This window comes from Sebastes fasciatus, chromosome 7 (genome assembly GCF_043250625.1).
Source record: "Sebastes fasciatus isolate fSebFas1 chromosome 7, fSebFas1.pri, whole genome shotgun sequence".
Classification (NCBI taxonomy): domain Eukaryota; kingdom Metazoa; phylum Chordata; class Actinopteri; order Perciformes; family Sebastidae; genus Sebastes; species Sebastes fasciatus.
In genome coordinates this window covers 31,332,228-31,351,356 of record NC_133801.1, presented here as the reverse complement: position 1 = coordinate 31,351,356, position 19,129 = coordinate 31,332,228, and the positions used below count along the sequence as shown (strand labels likewise).

The 19,129-nt window shown below is 42.2% G+C and overlaps 1 protein-coding gene across 3 annotated transcripts in view; it reads right to left on the bottom strand.

Moving 5' to 3' along the window:
- The window catches only part of stard13b (StAR related lipid transfer domain containing 13b), an 87,361-nt gene that overhangs the window by 23,045 nt on the left and 45,187 nt on the right, over nt 1-19,129 (bottom strand). The window contains exon 1 of one of the 3 annotated variants that reach the window (XM_074640299.1): nt 13,157-13,484. The exons of the other annotated variants lie outside the window; for them this stretch is intronic. Within the exon in view, the coding sequence (XP_074496400.1) occupies nt 13,157-13,319 (163 nt within the window). The 5' untranslated portion in view covers nt 13,320-13,484. Of the gene's footprint in view, nt 1-13,156; nt 13,485-19,129 lie in introns of those variants that run through there. 3 annotated transcript variants of the gene reach the window in all.

Here is a 19,129-nt window from a genome sequence, read left to right as displayed (position 1 = left end):
AAGGCTTCTGAGCCAATAGCAAAACAACATTGGTAATACGTGGTATCTCTGGGTCGTCAGTTAGTGTGAATAAAACAGATAAATGGCTGAGACTGACGGTAAGTGCCTGGCAACAACTTGTTGTGAAGTGAATGCAATGGAAGGGAGGAGGGAGAACGCAACATCTAGTGGCTGAATGTTATCAATAGCACCTTCAAGTATAAACACAGACCGGTTTGTGAATTAAAAATATTTAAATTCCTCATGTGTGAAAACATAATTGGCAATAAACCAGATTCTGATTCCGAATCTTCTTAAAGACTGCTTGTCCACCTTTCACTTCACAGCAGACACACTCACAGCAAGAACTTATCGATTGTGGGAGTAAATAACAGGACGATGTGAGCTAGGGAGCTGCTGTTGTTGACCATTGCCAAAGCCTGCTGGGTCAAAAGTCATCCGAGCTGTGTTTTTCCTCTTCAGGTCCTGTATTGAATTTAAACAAGAGCAGCACAGCTGTGGTAACACTCTCCTTCACCTCTGAAGGACACCCAGAGAGAGGCTTCTTTCATCTTCAGGGCTAACAACCCATCAACTTTCTGGCTCTCTTTCTCTGTCTGCCTCTCTCTAAAGTCTGGAAATAGCAGCTTTTACAGCATTTACATGTTACTAATGGACAGTGAAAACATTTAAAGGGGAACTACGCCCATTTTTCAAAATTCATACATGTTATTCCTATGGTCTAAGACAGTCCAAAAAATATTAGTAAACATGAACAGCTCTCTCCCAAATCCAAAAACTAGAGTGCTAAAGCTCAAACTTGTGATGTCATGTGGTATAAAGTGTGGAACTGGTCCATAGACAATGAATAGAGAGATGTTGTAGATGACACTGAGAGCACCCAGTGGAATGTTGTGAGTATTTGGGGACATTTTCTGTTTCACAACTGACAACACTACAATGGAAAAAAACAAAATCAGCCTCCCATTCATCGTCTATGGAGCAGCTCCAACCTTTATACCCGATGACATCACATGTTTGAGATTTAGCACTCTAGTTTTTTGGATTTGGGAGAGAGTTGCTCATGTTAACTAATATTTTTTGGACTGTTTTAGACCAAAAGAATAACATGTATGAATTTTGAAAATGGCCATAGTTCCCCTTTAAATACCTACAGTACACATTCATTTATATTATTACAGAGTATAGTGTTGGCTACCAGTAGTCTCATAATAAAAGCCAAAGCTGATTAATTTCTGTCACACAGTCCTGCCTGAGAACACAAAAGATGGATCACTGTGTGAAGGAGGGTTACGTTGGGTCAGCATAATGTTGTAAACATTGTGAAACTTTGGAAAATCACTTAAAGTTGTTTCCAAAAGCAGACATCCTATATGTTCCAAGTCACCAAACAAGAGCCTGGGAGAGATTATCAGAGTGTCATCCTACCACAAATAGCCTTTCAGTGAAGGATTATATATAAATGGTCCTGGACCCACACTGCAAAATGATAGCCTGCTGGATCTGGTTGGGTGTCACAGCCAGCCACGAAGACAAATAATGGGCTGTGATGTGTGGGCTGCGAGGCCTCCGAACAAGCCAAAGGCTTCAAAGTTCAATCTGTTAGCTCTGCGGTGTTTTCATCCAACTCGTTACAGCGTCTCACGTTCACTCAGTTTTGAGAAAATGTTCTAACAACCACATGTCGATTCCTCCGGGGTCGCTTGGCAAAACCAGAGGGAAGTGTCGAGTGTGCTACAGCTTCACAGGCAGGTGTTCTCGTTCTTCCCCCCCTAAAGGACACTTTGGCACAGACACTTCAAGAGAAGTGTCCTTCACTAGAAAAAGGGGACCTCTGACCTCCAAACCTCAAGGAAGGAGGAGACACCTCTCCAGATCCCAGAGCACCTCCGCAGCAACAGAGTAGAAATCAATCAGCAGAGCTTTCTGTGAAACACATACTACAGTCAACGACTTCCAAGGCACGATGCACCGGCTAAACACTTCCAGACGCTGGACTGCAGCCATGTTCCCACGCACGTTTAAGTGTTTTGACAACCATCTCGGAGGCCTTTATGAAGGATTTGCTTTCTTTGCCGATAAAAAAATCAGCTTTGGCTTTCGGAGATTTCCTTTTTCATTTCATGCAGGCATACCTCCCCGAAAACCCCGGGACTATTTCTTCAACCCGGTGTTGATCTTTGCAGAGTAATCATTGTGCTAGTTGAGGTTATTCAGTCTATCCACAGATCAATAAATAACATGACTAATGCAGGCTGGTCAGCAATAACACACATCAAGGGCTCGCTATCTGTGATGAGACTCAACAGTTTTCTTCTTTAGCCAAATAGCTATTCTTATCTCTGTGTTGTTTTTTTGGTCTTCATTCCAGAATATTCTTTTTTATTAAAGTGAGCTCCTCAGAGTTAATAATAGCATGACAAATCTTCCCAGGAAGCATATAAACAGTAAGACGGCCTGATGTAACAGATCAGGAGAGGTATTTTATCTGTGAGCATCTGTGCTGCCCTCAGTACAAATATAAGGCTTGGAAACAGACTTCAGTTCAACTCTGGGCCTGCCTGACTTTCACCCAGCTTCGTTTTCTATCTGCCAACATCCTCTTGAAGCTCTCCACTTCCCTCTTTCTCCTCCCTCTCTCTCAGCAAGACTCTGATCTGTGCTTTTTTCAGTCGTCTTTCCTCCTCGTCCCTTTATGCCACCTCCTTAACAGTTGGCTCCTACAGTGTTCCATGTACTCATGCAGTTAACTGTATCTCTCTTCACTCCTACCTACTTAAGCTGGATTTCCACCAAATGTTCCCGGGATTTTTAGTCCCTGGAACTACTTTTCAAGGAACTAAAAGGTTCCTTCGGCCCACTGTTATCTGCGTTTCCACCGCAGTCTAAGGACCTGCGAAGATTAGGCTAATTAGACCGATGACGTCTGAAAAAGCAACATGACATGGGAGGGCTGCTGGTGGTCGCAGCAGGAAACACACACTGCAGCCTGCAGACGATATTTACTGCTGCATATATTTACTGATTCACGTTGGATGTAATAAATTAAATGCAGCAGAGGAAAATGAAGAGGGTCTGTCTCCACAGTAAATCATCTGCTGAGTTAACGCTGTGAAACAATCAGAAAATAACTTTTCTTTCTCTCATTTACAGTAACGCCATGCTACGTCTCTCTCTTCTACCTCTCGCATTTGCTGGGGGTAAAAGGTCCAATAAAATGTGCCCAGAACTTAATTTAGACCCTGGTTCCTGTAGTCGAAACACAATGAGTTCCTCAAAAGGTTCTTAGTTCCGGGAGGAAAGTTCCTGCAGTGGAAACGGGGCTTCAGATCTGAGCTTTTTCACTTGTCTTTCCTCCTCGTCCTTTTACCCCAGCTCCTTAACAGTTGACTCAGTGTCCCATGTGCTCATGCAGTTAACTGTGTCCCCCTTTATTCCTAGCAACATATACCAGAAGTTCCTATAGGTGTGTGTGTGTGTGTGTGTGTGTGTGTGTGTGTGTGTGTGCGTCCTGATTTGAAGTCCATACATGTCGTGTTTTATGTAAAGCCCAGTAGGCTGCATGCCTTGCCGTGTCATGCTGTTTTCCCACTCGTAATTTACGGTTGTGCGGCTGTAATTCTTCCTTCCCTTTGATAGCCTATATAAACACTGTAATTTGGTTTTCCGAGAGCGCCGTATAACACAACTAAGGGGAGATGACTATGAATTACTGACAGTCAGCTGACCAAAAATCGCAACTCCAACATGGAAAAAGTTAACACATAAGTCCCGGCGGCCGCACAAATCAAAAGTCTCATGATGAAAGACCTTCTTTTCAAGTTTAGCAGATGCTAATAAGTGCACAGATACTGTAAACTAACAAATGAGGTTTCAAGTGTGACCACAGCTCTGTAAAAGCACAGGATACGGTACAAGAGGAAAGGAAAAACCTCTGAAATCAAGTCCTACAGAGCTCCGTTAGGTCCAACCTTCCTCTCATTTGGACCGGATCCCAGAGGGGACTACGTGGGGTTCCCTCCTTCTCTGGGAATGGCCTCAGAGAGAGTCAGAGGGTAGAGAGGGGGCCAATGTCAGAACAAGGACCCCTACCGTGAGAAAGCCCTCTCAGGACCTCCACAATAAAAGCACGGAACCATCCCTTGGGGACGCTGGTCCCAATTAACCACATCAAAGCGAACGGCCACAAGACTCAGGGAGAGCCGCAGCACTCATGCGACGGACCTGTGAGCCGCGGCGGAGATGATGCTGATGATACTGTGAGCGTGTGTTGTTATGTATGATGAGGCGTATCAAGAATGCTAGAAGCGCTAAGTGATTGTTCTGCTTTATCAGAGCGTTCACAGAGTCTCTCCCTCACACTCACACACAGAGCGCTGATAGAGAATGTAGGGTCATTTTGTCATGCGTGGCCATCAATGACAGGCTGTGTTCAGACAGTCACTCCCCGGCTGAAAGGCCTGTAAAGTGAAGAGACAGCGGCTGAATGTCTGCGGTCTGCATGCACGCTGCCTCTGCACCTCTTGTCAGTTTTTCCGGCATAATGACATGTGACTTACATTTCTACCACAGGAGGGCAGCCTAGTGCTGATCTCTGACATGGTCCACATGCAGATGTGGGGGAAATGTGCCATATGATGGATAAATGATGGATGTAGACGGTCAATATATATGTGAGGTGTAAAAGCGACTATGTCTCTAATGTGCTTTTAAAGCTGCAGTAGGCAGAATATTTTTGGCATCATTGGGCAAAAATTCCATAATAACCTTTCAGCATATTGTAATTCAAGTGTTCTGAGAGATAACTAGACTTCTGCATCTCCTCATGGCTCTGTTTTCAGGATTTAGAAAATCTAGTCCGCGACGGGAGACTTTGGCCAATCACAGGTCATTTCAGAGAGAGCGTTCCTATTGGCTGCTGTCAATCACTCCGATCAAACGGTCAAACTAGGCAGCGCTGATCAAATTTTCAGAAACATCTTGTAGTGTACTGTTTAGCTGTAAAATGAGAAAGTTTGCTTCGGCTGGTGGGCGGTATTTCCTCAACTGATCTCAACATGGCTGCCGGGTCACATATATTGTCATTTTACAGCTAAACAGTACACTATAAGATGATTCTGAAAACATTTGAGGCGAGAAATAGGCATTACAGTAACAGAATATTGATTCATATTTGATCAGTGCTGCCTAGTTTGACCGTTTGATCAGAGTTTGCAAGTGATTGACAGCTGCTCAGAGACGGCAAGGCTCCAGCTCAGCTCTGATTGGTTGTTTTCCTCCAGTCTTTGAAATCTTGCAGATGCCATTAGGATCACCGGAGGACACCGGAGGACACCGGAGGACACCGGAGGACACCGGAGGACACATAGGCAAATGATTTTCTTCAGATTACCTGTCTCATGCACTACTGTCAGGATAGAGCGACTGTTTAATAAAAATATTTTTTTAAGTCATATTTGCTCCAATTCTACCTACTGCTGCTTTAAGTGAAGCCTGAAAGAGCAGTTATCTAATCAATACAAATCTATTTGAAACAGGTTACACATCACCTGACCGTTATCTCTACTGTCTTTTGGTATTTATAGAAAACTTGTTTTCTTTAGATAAGCAGATGTGGACATTTGGATGTTTTTGTAAAACACAAGTCCATAAATGAGCTTCATTTATCCGAGACAAGTTTGCTGCAGCTTCCTCGTGACTACAGTAAGAGGTGCAAACATATTTAGTGTACTATTTGCTGGATGTAGGTTAATGAGGCATTTCTCTCAGTGAATTGGCATTTTCTAATCTGAGGAATGTAAAAAGACCTGAGAACAGGAGAAGTTTTCCACGGTGGCTCTGTTAATATGTGACTTTCCGTTCCTGTTACAGTGCAGCCGAGGCATTTCTCAAATCGCCTCTTAGTTAATGATTAGCACTGCACATGTGGCAGCTGTCAGCTACTCTGACTACACTGATTCATGCACGCAAACAAAGATTTACAGGAAGGATACACAGAGCTCAGCCTGCCACCTACAGGAAAGTTGTGGGAATCTACATATGAGCTGTATGAATGTGACCTTTATTTACCAGAGGCTTGTTTGGATTGAGTCAGTCTGTTTCTGACCGTTACAGAATTCTTGAATCATTTACTGTTTTTTTATCAGCAGGGCGGGGGTTTACCAACAGCTACCAACCGACTACAGGAACAATTTGGCTCCAGAAACAGTGGCTGATGAATTTGGGGATTTACAGTAAGAAGCAGTCAGAGCTGTAGATAAATCAGATCTCTTCACTGTATACTTATTATATATATATATATATATATATATAGGGATGTATCTGAAATAAAATGTTAAGCTCTGGTTGTTTTCTTGTCATTTGGATATAACTAAATATCTTTTATTTTATAATATACTACTACCACTACTAATGATAATAATAATAATTCATTTTTATTTTTATTTGGTGGCGCCTTTCAGGACACCTAAGGACACCTTACAAAGAATAAAAAATAAATACTTGAAAAGAGAAAAACAGCCAAACACGACGATAACACCAGCAGAGCGAACATAACGAGAGACATTTAGGCAGACACGTATAAATAATACGTATAAGGGGGGAATAAAACAGTAACAATGTTAATGGAAGGACACAGAATGATGGACACGACAGTGAACAGGCCAGTTTGAACAGGTGAGTTTTGAGGTGGGATTTTTGAATGTTGTACCAGCGTCAGACTGTCGGATGTGTATATCAAAATAAAAAAAATAAAAACAAAAACAACTTCTTACAATATATACATATCATGATGATACAGTATCTGTTAGTGTTTATACATTTTTAAACAGGCATCTCAAGCATTTTCAGAATTAATTTTAGGAGAAAGTTGGATCTATAATTGCTACATGTTGCTCTACTTTAGTATAAATATAAACATTTGTGAATTAGGATAAAAACATGGCAATTTATGTCCCCAATCCATATATACATATTAAATCTATACAGCATATAACACATACTAATTATCATATTTAACTGCTGTAGCATACAACATTTTCCATTTGATACTAACAGAAAATGATACGATACATGCAACATTGGATATTGATTAGGGCTGCCCCTTCTTAGTCAATTAGTAGACTAATCGGACGTTTTGGTCTTAGTCAAAGTTTTTTTATGCTTTTTCATGCTGAATGACTTCTTTCCAAGAAACTTAAGAGCCCATCTCTGCTAAACACAAGATTTAAAGCAGTGCTTTTGTGTGATTCTTTGTGGAGAAACTCAGTTTTACAGATCTGTCGATTAAAACAACTAATCAATTAGTCGACTAAGAATTTCTTTGGTTGAGGACAGTCTTAGTATTAATCACACTTTGAGTTTTTGGACTGTCACTGCCAATTAAAGTTCAAAAAGAGAGAGAAAAATGTTGTTTTTAAGATGTACTTAAGGCTACGTTTTGTAAGCTTAAGTACATCTGTTAGCAGCTTCCTCTCTGCATTGCATTGTGGGCGAATAGCGTATGTTGACATAATACATATTTAGTACCTGATTCAACAGAATCATCATATAATTTAAGCACAAAACAAGAGTACAAGCCGTAGATCGAGTTAGCTGAAGTGCGATGACGGGACAGCGCTGGAGGTAGACGAGCAGCTAATCACATTGTCAAAATTGCTTTTGGCTCCCTGTCAGTATTATTTACCGCCCCCTGAAGGTAGCAAACAACATCTGCATAGCAATCACATCCACCACAGAGAGAGCTTCATGAATAAAAGATAAACCGGGTCAGTGTGTACCGAGTCAACAACGCATACATCTTCACTTATCATCAAGCCTCCGTTTGAATGAAGGAGCAGTTGTATTTGTTTCACACGCAGACGATCAAACGCGCCACATGTTGGAGCGGACCATTGATGAATAATTCAGTCCTGAGTGGGAGAGGACAGAGTCGGGCTAGATCCCTCACCTTGAAGTGTTACAACTCCTCAAAAGACAGAACAATCAGACCCCCCTTTTCAGAGCCGGTTTCTAACAATTATCCATCTGCTAGTCAGAAGAAAGAACAGAGGAAGGAGGGTAGAGCTCGTCCTCTTAACAAGCTCAAGTGTTCCTGTCCTCTCCACAGTATGCTAAGCATTTCAGATCTTCAAGTGTGGAAGCGTTACACACTATTATCCTGCTCGGAAACGTTTCGCTTCTTTCGAAGTAGGTTTTCTCTGTTGATAAAGTGCATTCAAATTCAGAAGATTTAAACTTTGTCTTTAAACTAGGGCTGTCAATGATTTAAAATAGTTAATCTTGATTAATCGTAAATTAATCACACATTTTCTATCTGTTCAAAATATACCTTAAAGGGAAATTTGTCAAGTATTTAATACTCTTATCAACATAGGAGTGGGCAAATAAGCTTGCTTTATGCAAATGTATGTATATATTTAATACTGGAAATCACTTATCAACACAAAACTATGACAACTATCGTCCAGAAACCCTCACAGGTACTGCATTTAGCATAAAATATATGCGCAAATCATAACATGGCAACCTGCAGCCCAACAAGCAACAACAGCTGTCAGTGTGCAAGTGTGCTGACTTGACTATGACTTGCCGCAAACTGCATGTGATTATCATAAAGTGGGCATGTCTGTAAAGAGGAGACTCGTGGGTACCCATAGAACCCATTTACATTCACATATCTTGAGGTCAAAGGTCAAGGGACCCCTTTGAAAATGGCCACGACAGTTTTTCCTCGCCAACATTTAGCGCAAGTTTGGAGCGTTATGAAGAGGTTAATTAAAAATCGTGAATTGCGTTAAAGAAATTAGCGGCATTAAAACAAATTTGCGTTAACAGCCCTAATTTAAAATTCTCTTAACCACGATATAAATCAGTCGCATATCTGCTGTATTACTGAGCATGCACACTGATACATGGAAAACAAATGTGGCTGATAGCACGCTAAAGACAAAAGCCTTTCAGCCACGACAGCCAAATAAAAGGCACGCTTTGTAACTCCAGGACACAGGCAGATTCATGATGAGCACACAGCTGCCGCGCAGTAACTTGTGTCATCTGACAAGAGACGCACAACGTCCTCAGCCATGGCAGAATGCACTAATGGCCTTTCCCCGGGGCAGAGATCGGAGCCCGCTGGCTGCACCGAGGTCAAGAAGCCAAGGAGAAGGGCCACGGAGGGGTCGCACTGGACAGAGCTTCTTGTCCCAAACACAGCAGCTCCTCAATGAGGAAAAAAAAAAAGAGGCAAAGCGCAACCGTCAGCGAGGAAGCTTTTAGTCACGGTGGAGCATTCAGCTGCTCAGGGTTTCCACCGGAGCGCCGATGAAGTTTACAGGACTTTTCCGTGGCTAAGCAGGAACACTTCCACTGGAAAGCACAAGGAAAACAGCTGAAAAACATCATCTAATGCAATAATTATGTGAGTCCTAAACTAAATGTGGACATATTACAATGAGATGATTCATTCACATGCTGACACTTTGCTGAAATCCCTGTTGAATTAGTCGAATTTTGTGTATGAAACACATCTCAACATTTCCTGATATTCCAGAAATACTTCCATATCTCAACCTACAATACTACACTAACGTATAAATCAATGATCTGAATAATATAAATATATATTATGTATTATGTAAGCCATATGCACAAGCATGCACTGTACATTTCTATCTATTTGACAGTTTTGCTATGAAAATGCTTAAGAAAAAAAATACAGTGATTTGTTAAAAATGTGGGTAAACAAATCCATTTTTGGGGATTTGTTCTTTATATGATGGTATGAATAATTCACAAATGATGGTCTGTGTTCAACAGTATAAAAATATGTGTAAATCAGGGGTATATTGAACACATGCAGTATGTTAAATGCATGAGTAGTGTGGGAGGAACCGGGGGCGGACAGAGCAGAAAGCTGCAGAAACACAGTAGCCCTTCCAGAGTGATGGAGTATGGAATACTCCTCTAAAATCCGAGGAATATTTCCAGGAAAGGAGACACATTCCTCCTCAATGAAAACAGGCCCTTTCCCTTACACAACAATCCCACTGTGCAGCACTCAAACGCCTCTTTCTTCCCATCTTACTTCACACCGCTGTGCATTTATAGCCATGGACTGTCCGAGCAGATGCCGGTCAGACAACAGGAAGTCGTGGTTCTTCAGTCTGTCCCGGTACTCTAGTCATAGTGGACTGAAGGAGAACCCACACACATAGATAGCTGTGGTATAGTTTTGAAACGCCATCAAATCGGAAACATGACTAAGACCCCACAGGCTCCCCTGGAATTTGGGGGGTGAAACAATCCATGAGTAACTCTGCCCATCAGCACCGTGGCCCCCTCTCACTTTCAACCTGCTATGTCAACAGGGGCCGGCCAGCTGGAATGCAACACATGGAGAACAACCCTGTGGCTCTGCGCATTCTGCAGTCAGTCCCTTAAAACTAGTTATCCCAAACATGCAAGGCATCACACAAGGTGAGACGTGAGGTATGAGAGGAGATAAGATTCACGGAGGGTTAAAACGCTGCTCTCCTGAGAAAAAAAATGAAGAAAAACTGCCACAGTGAAAGAAAATTGCTCAATTAAGGCATTTAAGAAAAATCAGATAAAAAAAAATGCAATTACCAAAATTAGGCGAGAAGATTGCTAAAGATTGCATAATTACAGCACTTAAGACAGCCCATGAAAATAGCTGGGAAACAGTTTAATCTTTTTGTCTTCTTAGAAACAGACACCTTGGAGATAATTATCCACCATGTGGAAGGAACATTAGCAAAGTTTGTTTTCACTTTCTTTAACAAACTGCTTGATATTATGTAGACTAACTGACTGGAAAGTTAACATTTACTGTATTTTACTGCCTTTTGTTTTTTTTGTTAATGTAGCTATAATTTCATATTTTAACACATCCAACACACCTTTTTCTACAGATTATCTTTCTACATTTGCAGCAATTTCATTGTTGGGATTTTAATACATATATTTAGGATTTTGAAAGCTTCAGTAAGCAGAATCTTTTTGTCATCATTGGGCAAAAATCCCATAATAACCTTTCAGAGTATTGCAATTCAAGTGTTCTGAGAGAAAACTAGACTTCTGCTCCTCCTCATGGCTCTGTTTTCAAGCTTTAAAAAATCTAGCCCGTGATGGGAGACTTTGGTCAATCAAACTTCATTTCAGAGAGAGAGAGCGTTCCTATTGGCTGTTCATTCAACAGAGGCAGCTGTCAATCACTCGGGAACTCTGATCAACGATCAAACTAGGCAGCGCTGATCAAATATGAATCAATATTCTGTTACTGTAATGCCTATTTCTCACCTAAAATGTTTTCAGAAACATCTTGTAGTGTACTGTTTAGCTGTAAAATGAGAAAGTTTGCTCCAGCTGGTGGGCGGTGCTTGGTATTTCCTTAACTGATCTCAACATGGCAGGTCACAAACTTTCTCATTTTACAGCTTAAACAGTACACTACAAGATGTTTCTGACAACATTTTAAGTGAGAAATAGTCATTACAGTAACAGAATATTTAATCAGCGCTGCCTAGTTTGACCGTTTGATCGGAGTTTGCGAGTGATTGACTCCTGCTCAGAGACGGCAAGGCTCCAGCTCGGCTCTGATTGGTTGTTTTCCTCCGGTCTGTGATATTTTGCAGATGCCATTAGGAGCACCGGAGGACACCGGAAGACATCAGACCTTTCTTTAATCATATTTGCTCCAATCTCGCCTCCTGCTGCTTTAATGGAAGATGAGGATCGTGATTTAGGTGACTGATTTATGATATTGAGGAGAAACAGTTCAAAGGTTATTGTTGTCTTTGGTCACTTTGAAAGCAGTTTAAAACCACACAGAAAATGCCAAACCGAAATCACATTCAATTGTAGAGTATTTAAAAGTCCTGCCTGACAATAAACATGCAAGTAAAAGCTGTCGAAATGACTCGATCCTAAAAACCCACTTCAAACATGAACATATTTTCTGTCCTTGTCCCAGATCACCTAAATTGTTGGTTTGCTGTCAAAGCAGACATCTGTAATCTGAAAACACATGCCGGGGTTACATGACTGCACACGCCTGCAAACATCAAATCATGGGAGATTTCCTCCCCCGAAAACAAGCAGTATGTACTCCGGGACATCTTCACATGTCAACCCAACAGTGAAGCTCTCTGTGTATCCTCCGCATCGTCGGAACGCCTCGTGCGCTGCCTCGGTCCTCTGCGGTGATGCAGGAAGTCTTGCCCACACAAGAGGCTGCATTATCTGACTCACGCTCTCGCCACTGTGACTGAGAGGAGAACTATGCTGCGTGATGGCTGAGGATGATGAAGCTCATTCTGTTATGAAAATGCAGCCACGCTTTGATCCAGCGTCAGGGTGCCTGCAGGGGGGGTGGGGTGGGGTGGGGGGGGAGTAGGAGTGGTTTGTATTCTCTATTGTTATGCTGCCCTGCCCCCCCTCCCAGGAGTTGGGACCTTACATCTCCAGGTAAGGCGAGAGTTTACGGGCCTTGGGGAGAGATGAATGGGGGGTGTTAAACACCAGTATTGCTCTCCTGGCTGCATACAGCAGACCACAAATGAGCTGAGGGCTTGTAAAAGTGTCAGACATTCATTGATATCTCTTGTTGACACTGTGGGCTCACCTCTTGTTACGTAACTGATCCTTTAACTTATCACCTCCGTTATTATTCACCACCACTGCACCCTTGACCACCTATAGGTTAAAGGTCAAGTTTGGCTTTGTCTGCAGAGACACACACACACGCAAACACACTTTGTAACCACTTTATTTGCCTTCCAAAGATTATTGAATTCCACCTTTATCTGGAAACAAGTGTAGAGGGGGAAAAAAAAGCCAGAGATATGAGGTGACATTTGACAATCAGCTGATCCCAAACAAACACAGCGATGCCCTTGCTGGCTTGGCACCAGGTTATCCTGCATTCACGCTCTCATATTCATACGTATGCGTCATATCTTATTTGTGTTTTGGCTACCGGCTTGGTTCGCCAAGCATTCCAAGAGGTATGACAGAGTAGGACTCATTTAAACAGCTGGCTCTACAGCCAAGGAAGCTAAGAAAACAGGCAGATTTCCAACCAACAGATCCACAGTCTGAACTGTCACTTCTACCCCAAACAGCCCTCTCCTCCTACCTCCAGCGATCCTGTTGAGTAGCTGCTGCCTGGCAATGATCCTGCCCAGCCTGTACCCGGAGCGTCTGCGGGGATGGTCCATTCTCAGGTAGAAATCCTGAGTCTCTGGGGTCATGCTCCCAAGACACTCGCTGCCCGTGGACTCTGGGAGCTCCCGAAACATAACTGAAACACTGTACCCCGACACAAGCCCCTGACCGCTGGCTGATACACACTCACCCACACACTCTCCCACCAACAGAAAAACTTCACACAGAGGCGCAAAAAGCCTAAAGTGAGCTGAGGAGGACGGCAGAGCGGAGCCTAGGGGGAGGAGTGCCAACACTTCAGTCTGTCTCTGTGGGTCACGTGACCACAGGGAGGCCAATGGCGATGGAGCTGAGGGAGTACTGCCCACCTTGCTGAGCTGAATCCAATGCCTGTGTGAACGCTTGTCAACTTCCCCCTGCTCTGGAGGGAAATATAAATACCATTGGAATGCCTATGAACTGAGTAAGGAGAGCAGGAGTGGAAGAGAGAGGGGTGTGGGAGGGCTTACAAAAATAGTGGTTTTTGGACCCGCCCTGCGCTAGAACAACTCTTCTGCTGTTGCTGGTCACACAGGTGCCAAGTTTACTGGGCGAGAGTGGGTCTGTGCCATTTTAGAGGAAAGTACAGAGGAGAGAGAAAGAGAGGGAGAAGTTGTTTTCTTGGTTGGAGAATGCTAATTTGTGCCCCCCCCCACCACATAACCCCTAGTTCCAGCCACAGGAAGGCCTCTCAGCAGGTCTCCTCCGAGTGTCACCTCCTCAGGGGGAAAAGACATTTTAGCTTGAATACATGAGTGACCTAGATCCCCTTTACTCAACACAAAAGGAAAAGATCAGGCGACGGCATGTCATCTGTTCACGTTTGATGGCTGTTCAGTGCCAGGAATTAAAGCCTCTTGTCACACTTTGTCCCCAATACATACTAAAAATATATAGTATTTACCATATAGCAATGTTCATGGTATATAGTTTCCATTTTCTGCTAACAGGAAGTGATTTAAGACGTGTGTGTGCAGACGTGAACAAAGTTGTAAAGAACAAAAGAAATACAAATATTTTGGCTGGAAGAATTTAATGATCCAAACTACATATTAATAATATGTAAAAGTCACTGTATAGTCATATTTATAGTTTTTTTGGTTTTTTTTCAGTTAGTGTACAAGAGGCCAATGGGCTTTTCCATTTTGTACTAACAGGAAGTGATATCAGATGTGTTCTTATGGACATCAATCAAATGGCAACTGAAGAACGTTGTAAAGAACAAATAAAAAAAAGATTAAGACTGTAGAAATTACAAAAGAAATGATAATAAAATAGTGTAGTTTATTAATATATATATATATATATATATATGTATATATATATATATACATATATATATATATGTATATATATATAAACTCTCGCTGAAGCCAGTTGAGAAAAAATCTTTTCCATCGAGAAAAGCCTTCAGTGTCATTCTTTGCTCTTCTATCAATGAAGAAATACTCTCCAGTTCTGATGTAACTGATGCTATTGCAGCATCTACCCTAACCTCTTCAGGAGCCGCCATTGTTGTTTAGAACGAACAGTCGCCTCCCTGTATCGTCTAACACACCTAAGCCACGCCCGTATAGCTGCCAGTAGCTCCTCACAGGACGCTGAGTGGCCCGGTCACTGGCCGGACACAAACCCATTACTTGAAGCCTGACAAGATGGATTTTTTCATGTGATACGTGATCCCGTGATTCTCACTTCGTTTCGTGACATCGCGGGAATCCAGCTGCCATGCAAGGTAAGCTCCGGGCAGCTCCTCCATTTATTTGTGCATTGCATTGTGGGACAATAGTGTCCATCAACACAGTAACTCAGCAATTTGTTAGTTTGTTAGTCATTTTTTACTCAAAACCTGCTTTGTTATGAGTCCCTGATGAATTAAACAATTATCTGGTAACATCTGAAATAGTTGCAAAAGTAATTTACACCATTTGGGATGATAATTTTTTTTTAATGAAAACTACAAGCTGATTTAAAAGTCCTCATGTATCAGCCAGTTCACATCATGGAACAACAATCTCCTCACACCTGAGGTAAAATCCACATCCACCCAGCACCAATCAGGGCCCCTGCCACTCTCCTGGCCTCTGCATACAGGCCTGCCTGTGTAGTATATAGCCTAAGCATGGCGCCATACATGTGAAAAGAGCACGAATGGGCAAGCGACCAAGTCAAACACAGTTCCTGTCTTGTTTCGCTCCCTTGGCCGGCAAAATCCACCCTAGCTTAAGCTCACAAAGACCACAATTCAGCAGCACACTTCAGAGCAGCGCTGCACGTTTCCATAAACCTCTCCTCTGGCTTTAATGGCCCTCTCCACACCCTCAGGTGGAGCGATGTCAATATGTCATTGTTGCTTTCTTAAGGTACTAAGTGACGGTGTGACACCATTCAGATGATTTCATCGGGCGCTGACTCACTTTTCACACACACAAACACCTGCGTTCATTCATACTGTAAAAGGATCGCTTCAGGTGTCAAAAAAAATGAGTGGCAGCGTGTTGGCAACGGCGCGATCTCCCTGAACCCTCGTCTGTGTTTTCTTCTTCCCTCTCCGTCTAGACGGAGAAATTCACTAAGTGCATCGCACATATCGCATTACGGAATCAATCACCCACTGCTACACAACATCATAATGAATGAGATTAATGGTGTTTTCGTGTCTGTCTGCACTCTCAAATACCTCGGCGGAGATTGTGAAAGAGCTACGAGATCTCTGGTATTCCCTTTGGGTGTCCATGTGTTTAACTTTGTGCCACATGCCATGAAGAAATGGCTGTGGTGGTGTGTCCTTAGAGGGAGTGTTGTGTGTCAGGCACAGTGACTGCAGCCCTTATCAAACTTGTTCCAACACGCCTCTGTCTAGGTTTCAGAGCTCAACTACTATACAGCATGGCAACAGGAATCCAGACTCACATTACACACAAACACATATATACCGAGGCCAGCCTGACAGCCTGGGTTTTATTGTTCATCACAATAAAGGCTGTTATTGTTGCTGTGTGATGACAAATGAAAATGAAACTGCAATGCAGACATTTAAAGCAGCAGTAGGCAAGATTAGAGCAAAAAATATTTAAAAAGTTATTTTTATAAAACGGTCACCATATCCTGACAGTAGTGTGTGAGATATGTAATCTGAAAAAAAATCATGTGCCTCTGTGTCCTCCGATGCTCCTAACGGCATCTGCAAGATTTCACAGACCGGAGGAAAACAACCAATCAGAGCAGAGAGTGCCCTCTCTGAGCAGCTGTCAATCACTCGTGAACTCCGATCAAACGGTCAAACTAGGCAGCACTGATCAAATACGAATCAATATTCTGTTACAGTAATGACTATTTCTGACATAAACTGTTTTCAGAAACATCTTGTAGTGTACTTTTCAGCTGTAAATGATACAAATTGTGACCCGGCAGCCATGTTGAGATCAGTTGAGGAAATACTAAGCACCGCCCACCAGCCGGAGCACACTTTCTCATTTTACAGCTAAACAGTACACTACAAGATGTTCCTGGAAACATTTGAGGCGAGAAATAGGCATTATAGTAACAGAATATTGATTTGTATTTGATCAGTGCTGCCTAGTTTGACCGTTTGATCAGAGTTCGCGAGTGATTGACAACTGCCTCCGTTGAATGACCAGCCAATAGGAACGCTCTTTCTCTAAAATGACCTGTGATTGGCCAAAGTCTCCCATTACAGATTTTTTAAAGCCTGAAAACAGAGCCATGAGGAGGTGCAGAAGACTGGTTATCTCTCAGATTATCTCTTGAATTACAATATGCTGAAAGGTTATTATGGAATTCTTGTCCAGACATGCCAAAAACATTCTGCCTACTGCGGCTTTAATGCGTGCCCAGCTTTCATTCATTCTCTGCTCCAGCATTCAACTTTGGTGGTGTGATGACAAAAGGGAAACTTTTATTCTGAATCACGAACTGGAAGCCCACAGATGACGAGTACGGAGGCAGCTGAGTGGGGTTTAGACACCGCTCTGAAGTGGTTTGATTCAACAGCAGACACATGTAATCTGGCCTGGGCAGTTCTGGCTCTGGCATGGCTACGTTTCCTGTGGTTAAGGCTTAAGAATAGCCCCAGTGTGACTGGAGATTTCCACCTCGTAAGCCACCAAATGTCTGAATTCTGAGCTCAGGTCTGGAAGTAAATCGCACTTTAATACTGCAAGATCAGTGTAGCTGCTGTGCAGGTAACCTGAAGCGTTTGAGAAGAAGCCCCTTATACAGGCCCTATCCAGTGGACGAGGTGGCAGGTGCTTTACTGGAGACTTTTTAAACACTGCATCTGTGACTTAACACAGTGAGGATCACTCCATGCAGAATTTTTCAGACCTTAATCTCATCTATAGTAGCAAGGCCTTACCTCCTCGAGCAGCTGCGTGAAGCTGCCGGGTTTCCCCCAAAACATGTGTGTCCCAGGATATTCAGGCTTCTAACTTGCCTATTATTAAGTAATATTAGGGCTGTCATTCGATTCAAATATTTAATTGCGATTTATCGCATCATTGTCCATAGTTAATCGCGGTTGATCGCAAATTAATTGCAATTTTTTTTTTAAAATGTACCTTAAAGGGAGATTTTTTAAAGTATTTAATACTCATATCAACATGGGAGTGGGCAAATATGCTGCTTTATGCAAATATATGTATATATTTATTGTTGGAAATCAAGCAACAACACAAAACAATGACAAATATTGTCCAGAAACCCTCACAGGTACTGCATTTAGCATAAAAACATGCTCAAATCATAACATGGCAAACTGCAGCCCAACAGGCAACAACAGCTGTCAGTGTGTCAGTGTGCTGCATGTGATTATCATAAAGTGGGCATGTCTGTAAAGGGGAGACTCGTGGGTACCCATAGAACCCATTTTCATTCACATATCTTGAGGTCAGAGGTCAAAGGACACCTTTGAAAATGGCCGTGCCAGTTTTTCCTCACCAAAATTTAGTGCAGCTCTGGAGTGTTATTTAGCCTCCTTCGCGACATGGTTGGTACCAATAGATTCTTTAGGTTTTGTAGTTTCATATGATGCCAATATCTTTTAGCTTTAAAACGGAGCTTTAAAGTTTGGAGTATTATTTAGCCTCCTTCTCAACAATTTTCGGTATTTTCACTCTAGCTTTAAAACTGAGCCTGCTACAACCTAAAAATACAGGTTGCGTTAACGCGTTAAAGAAATTAGTGGCGTTAAAAAATTAATTTGTGTTAACACATTATTATCGCGTTGACTTTGTTCACAGTTTCACCAAGCAGTCAGAGAGCAGCTTTTGAAACAGGCAGGCTTTCAGGCATCATGCTCAAGCACAGTTTGTCTGGGATTGACATATAAAAGCCATGGAAATATAACAGAGGGAAGAGCAGTAACTGATGTCCTCATGTCATAGTGAAACACACACAATCATATGTAACATGTTATCAAAAACCATAAATTATATGTTTGTACTCAGTATCTAAGTTCTGGAGAAACTAGAAAGCGCTTAATTAATATGAATGTATTTTCATTCATCCGTGGGAGTCGACTCAACTCAAAGTCAAACCCAATTACAGTGTGAAATGATTTCATGCATATCTCCCTGTAATTAAAAAGAAATCTTTGTGATATATATATCTATATAGAGTGTGACAGCTCACATCTATCAGTATTGGTCTCCTGCTTTGCAGTGAAAGTTAACACCTATTAATCACACAGGAGTAGATGAAGCCCGCCGTAAATATTTGCTTATTGCAGAGTGACCTTCAACAAAGAGACACGGTATCCCAGTCAAACAATAATGTTTCATGCATAGACTCCACACTTATCTTATCTGATTGGACTGGCATACATTATTTAACTCTATCAGGTTGGAGGCAGTGCTTTAGTGTGATAAAAAAAGATGTATCCATC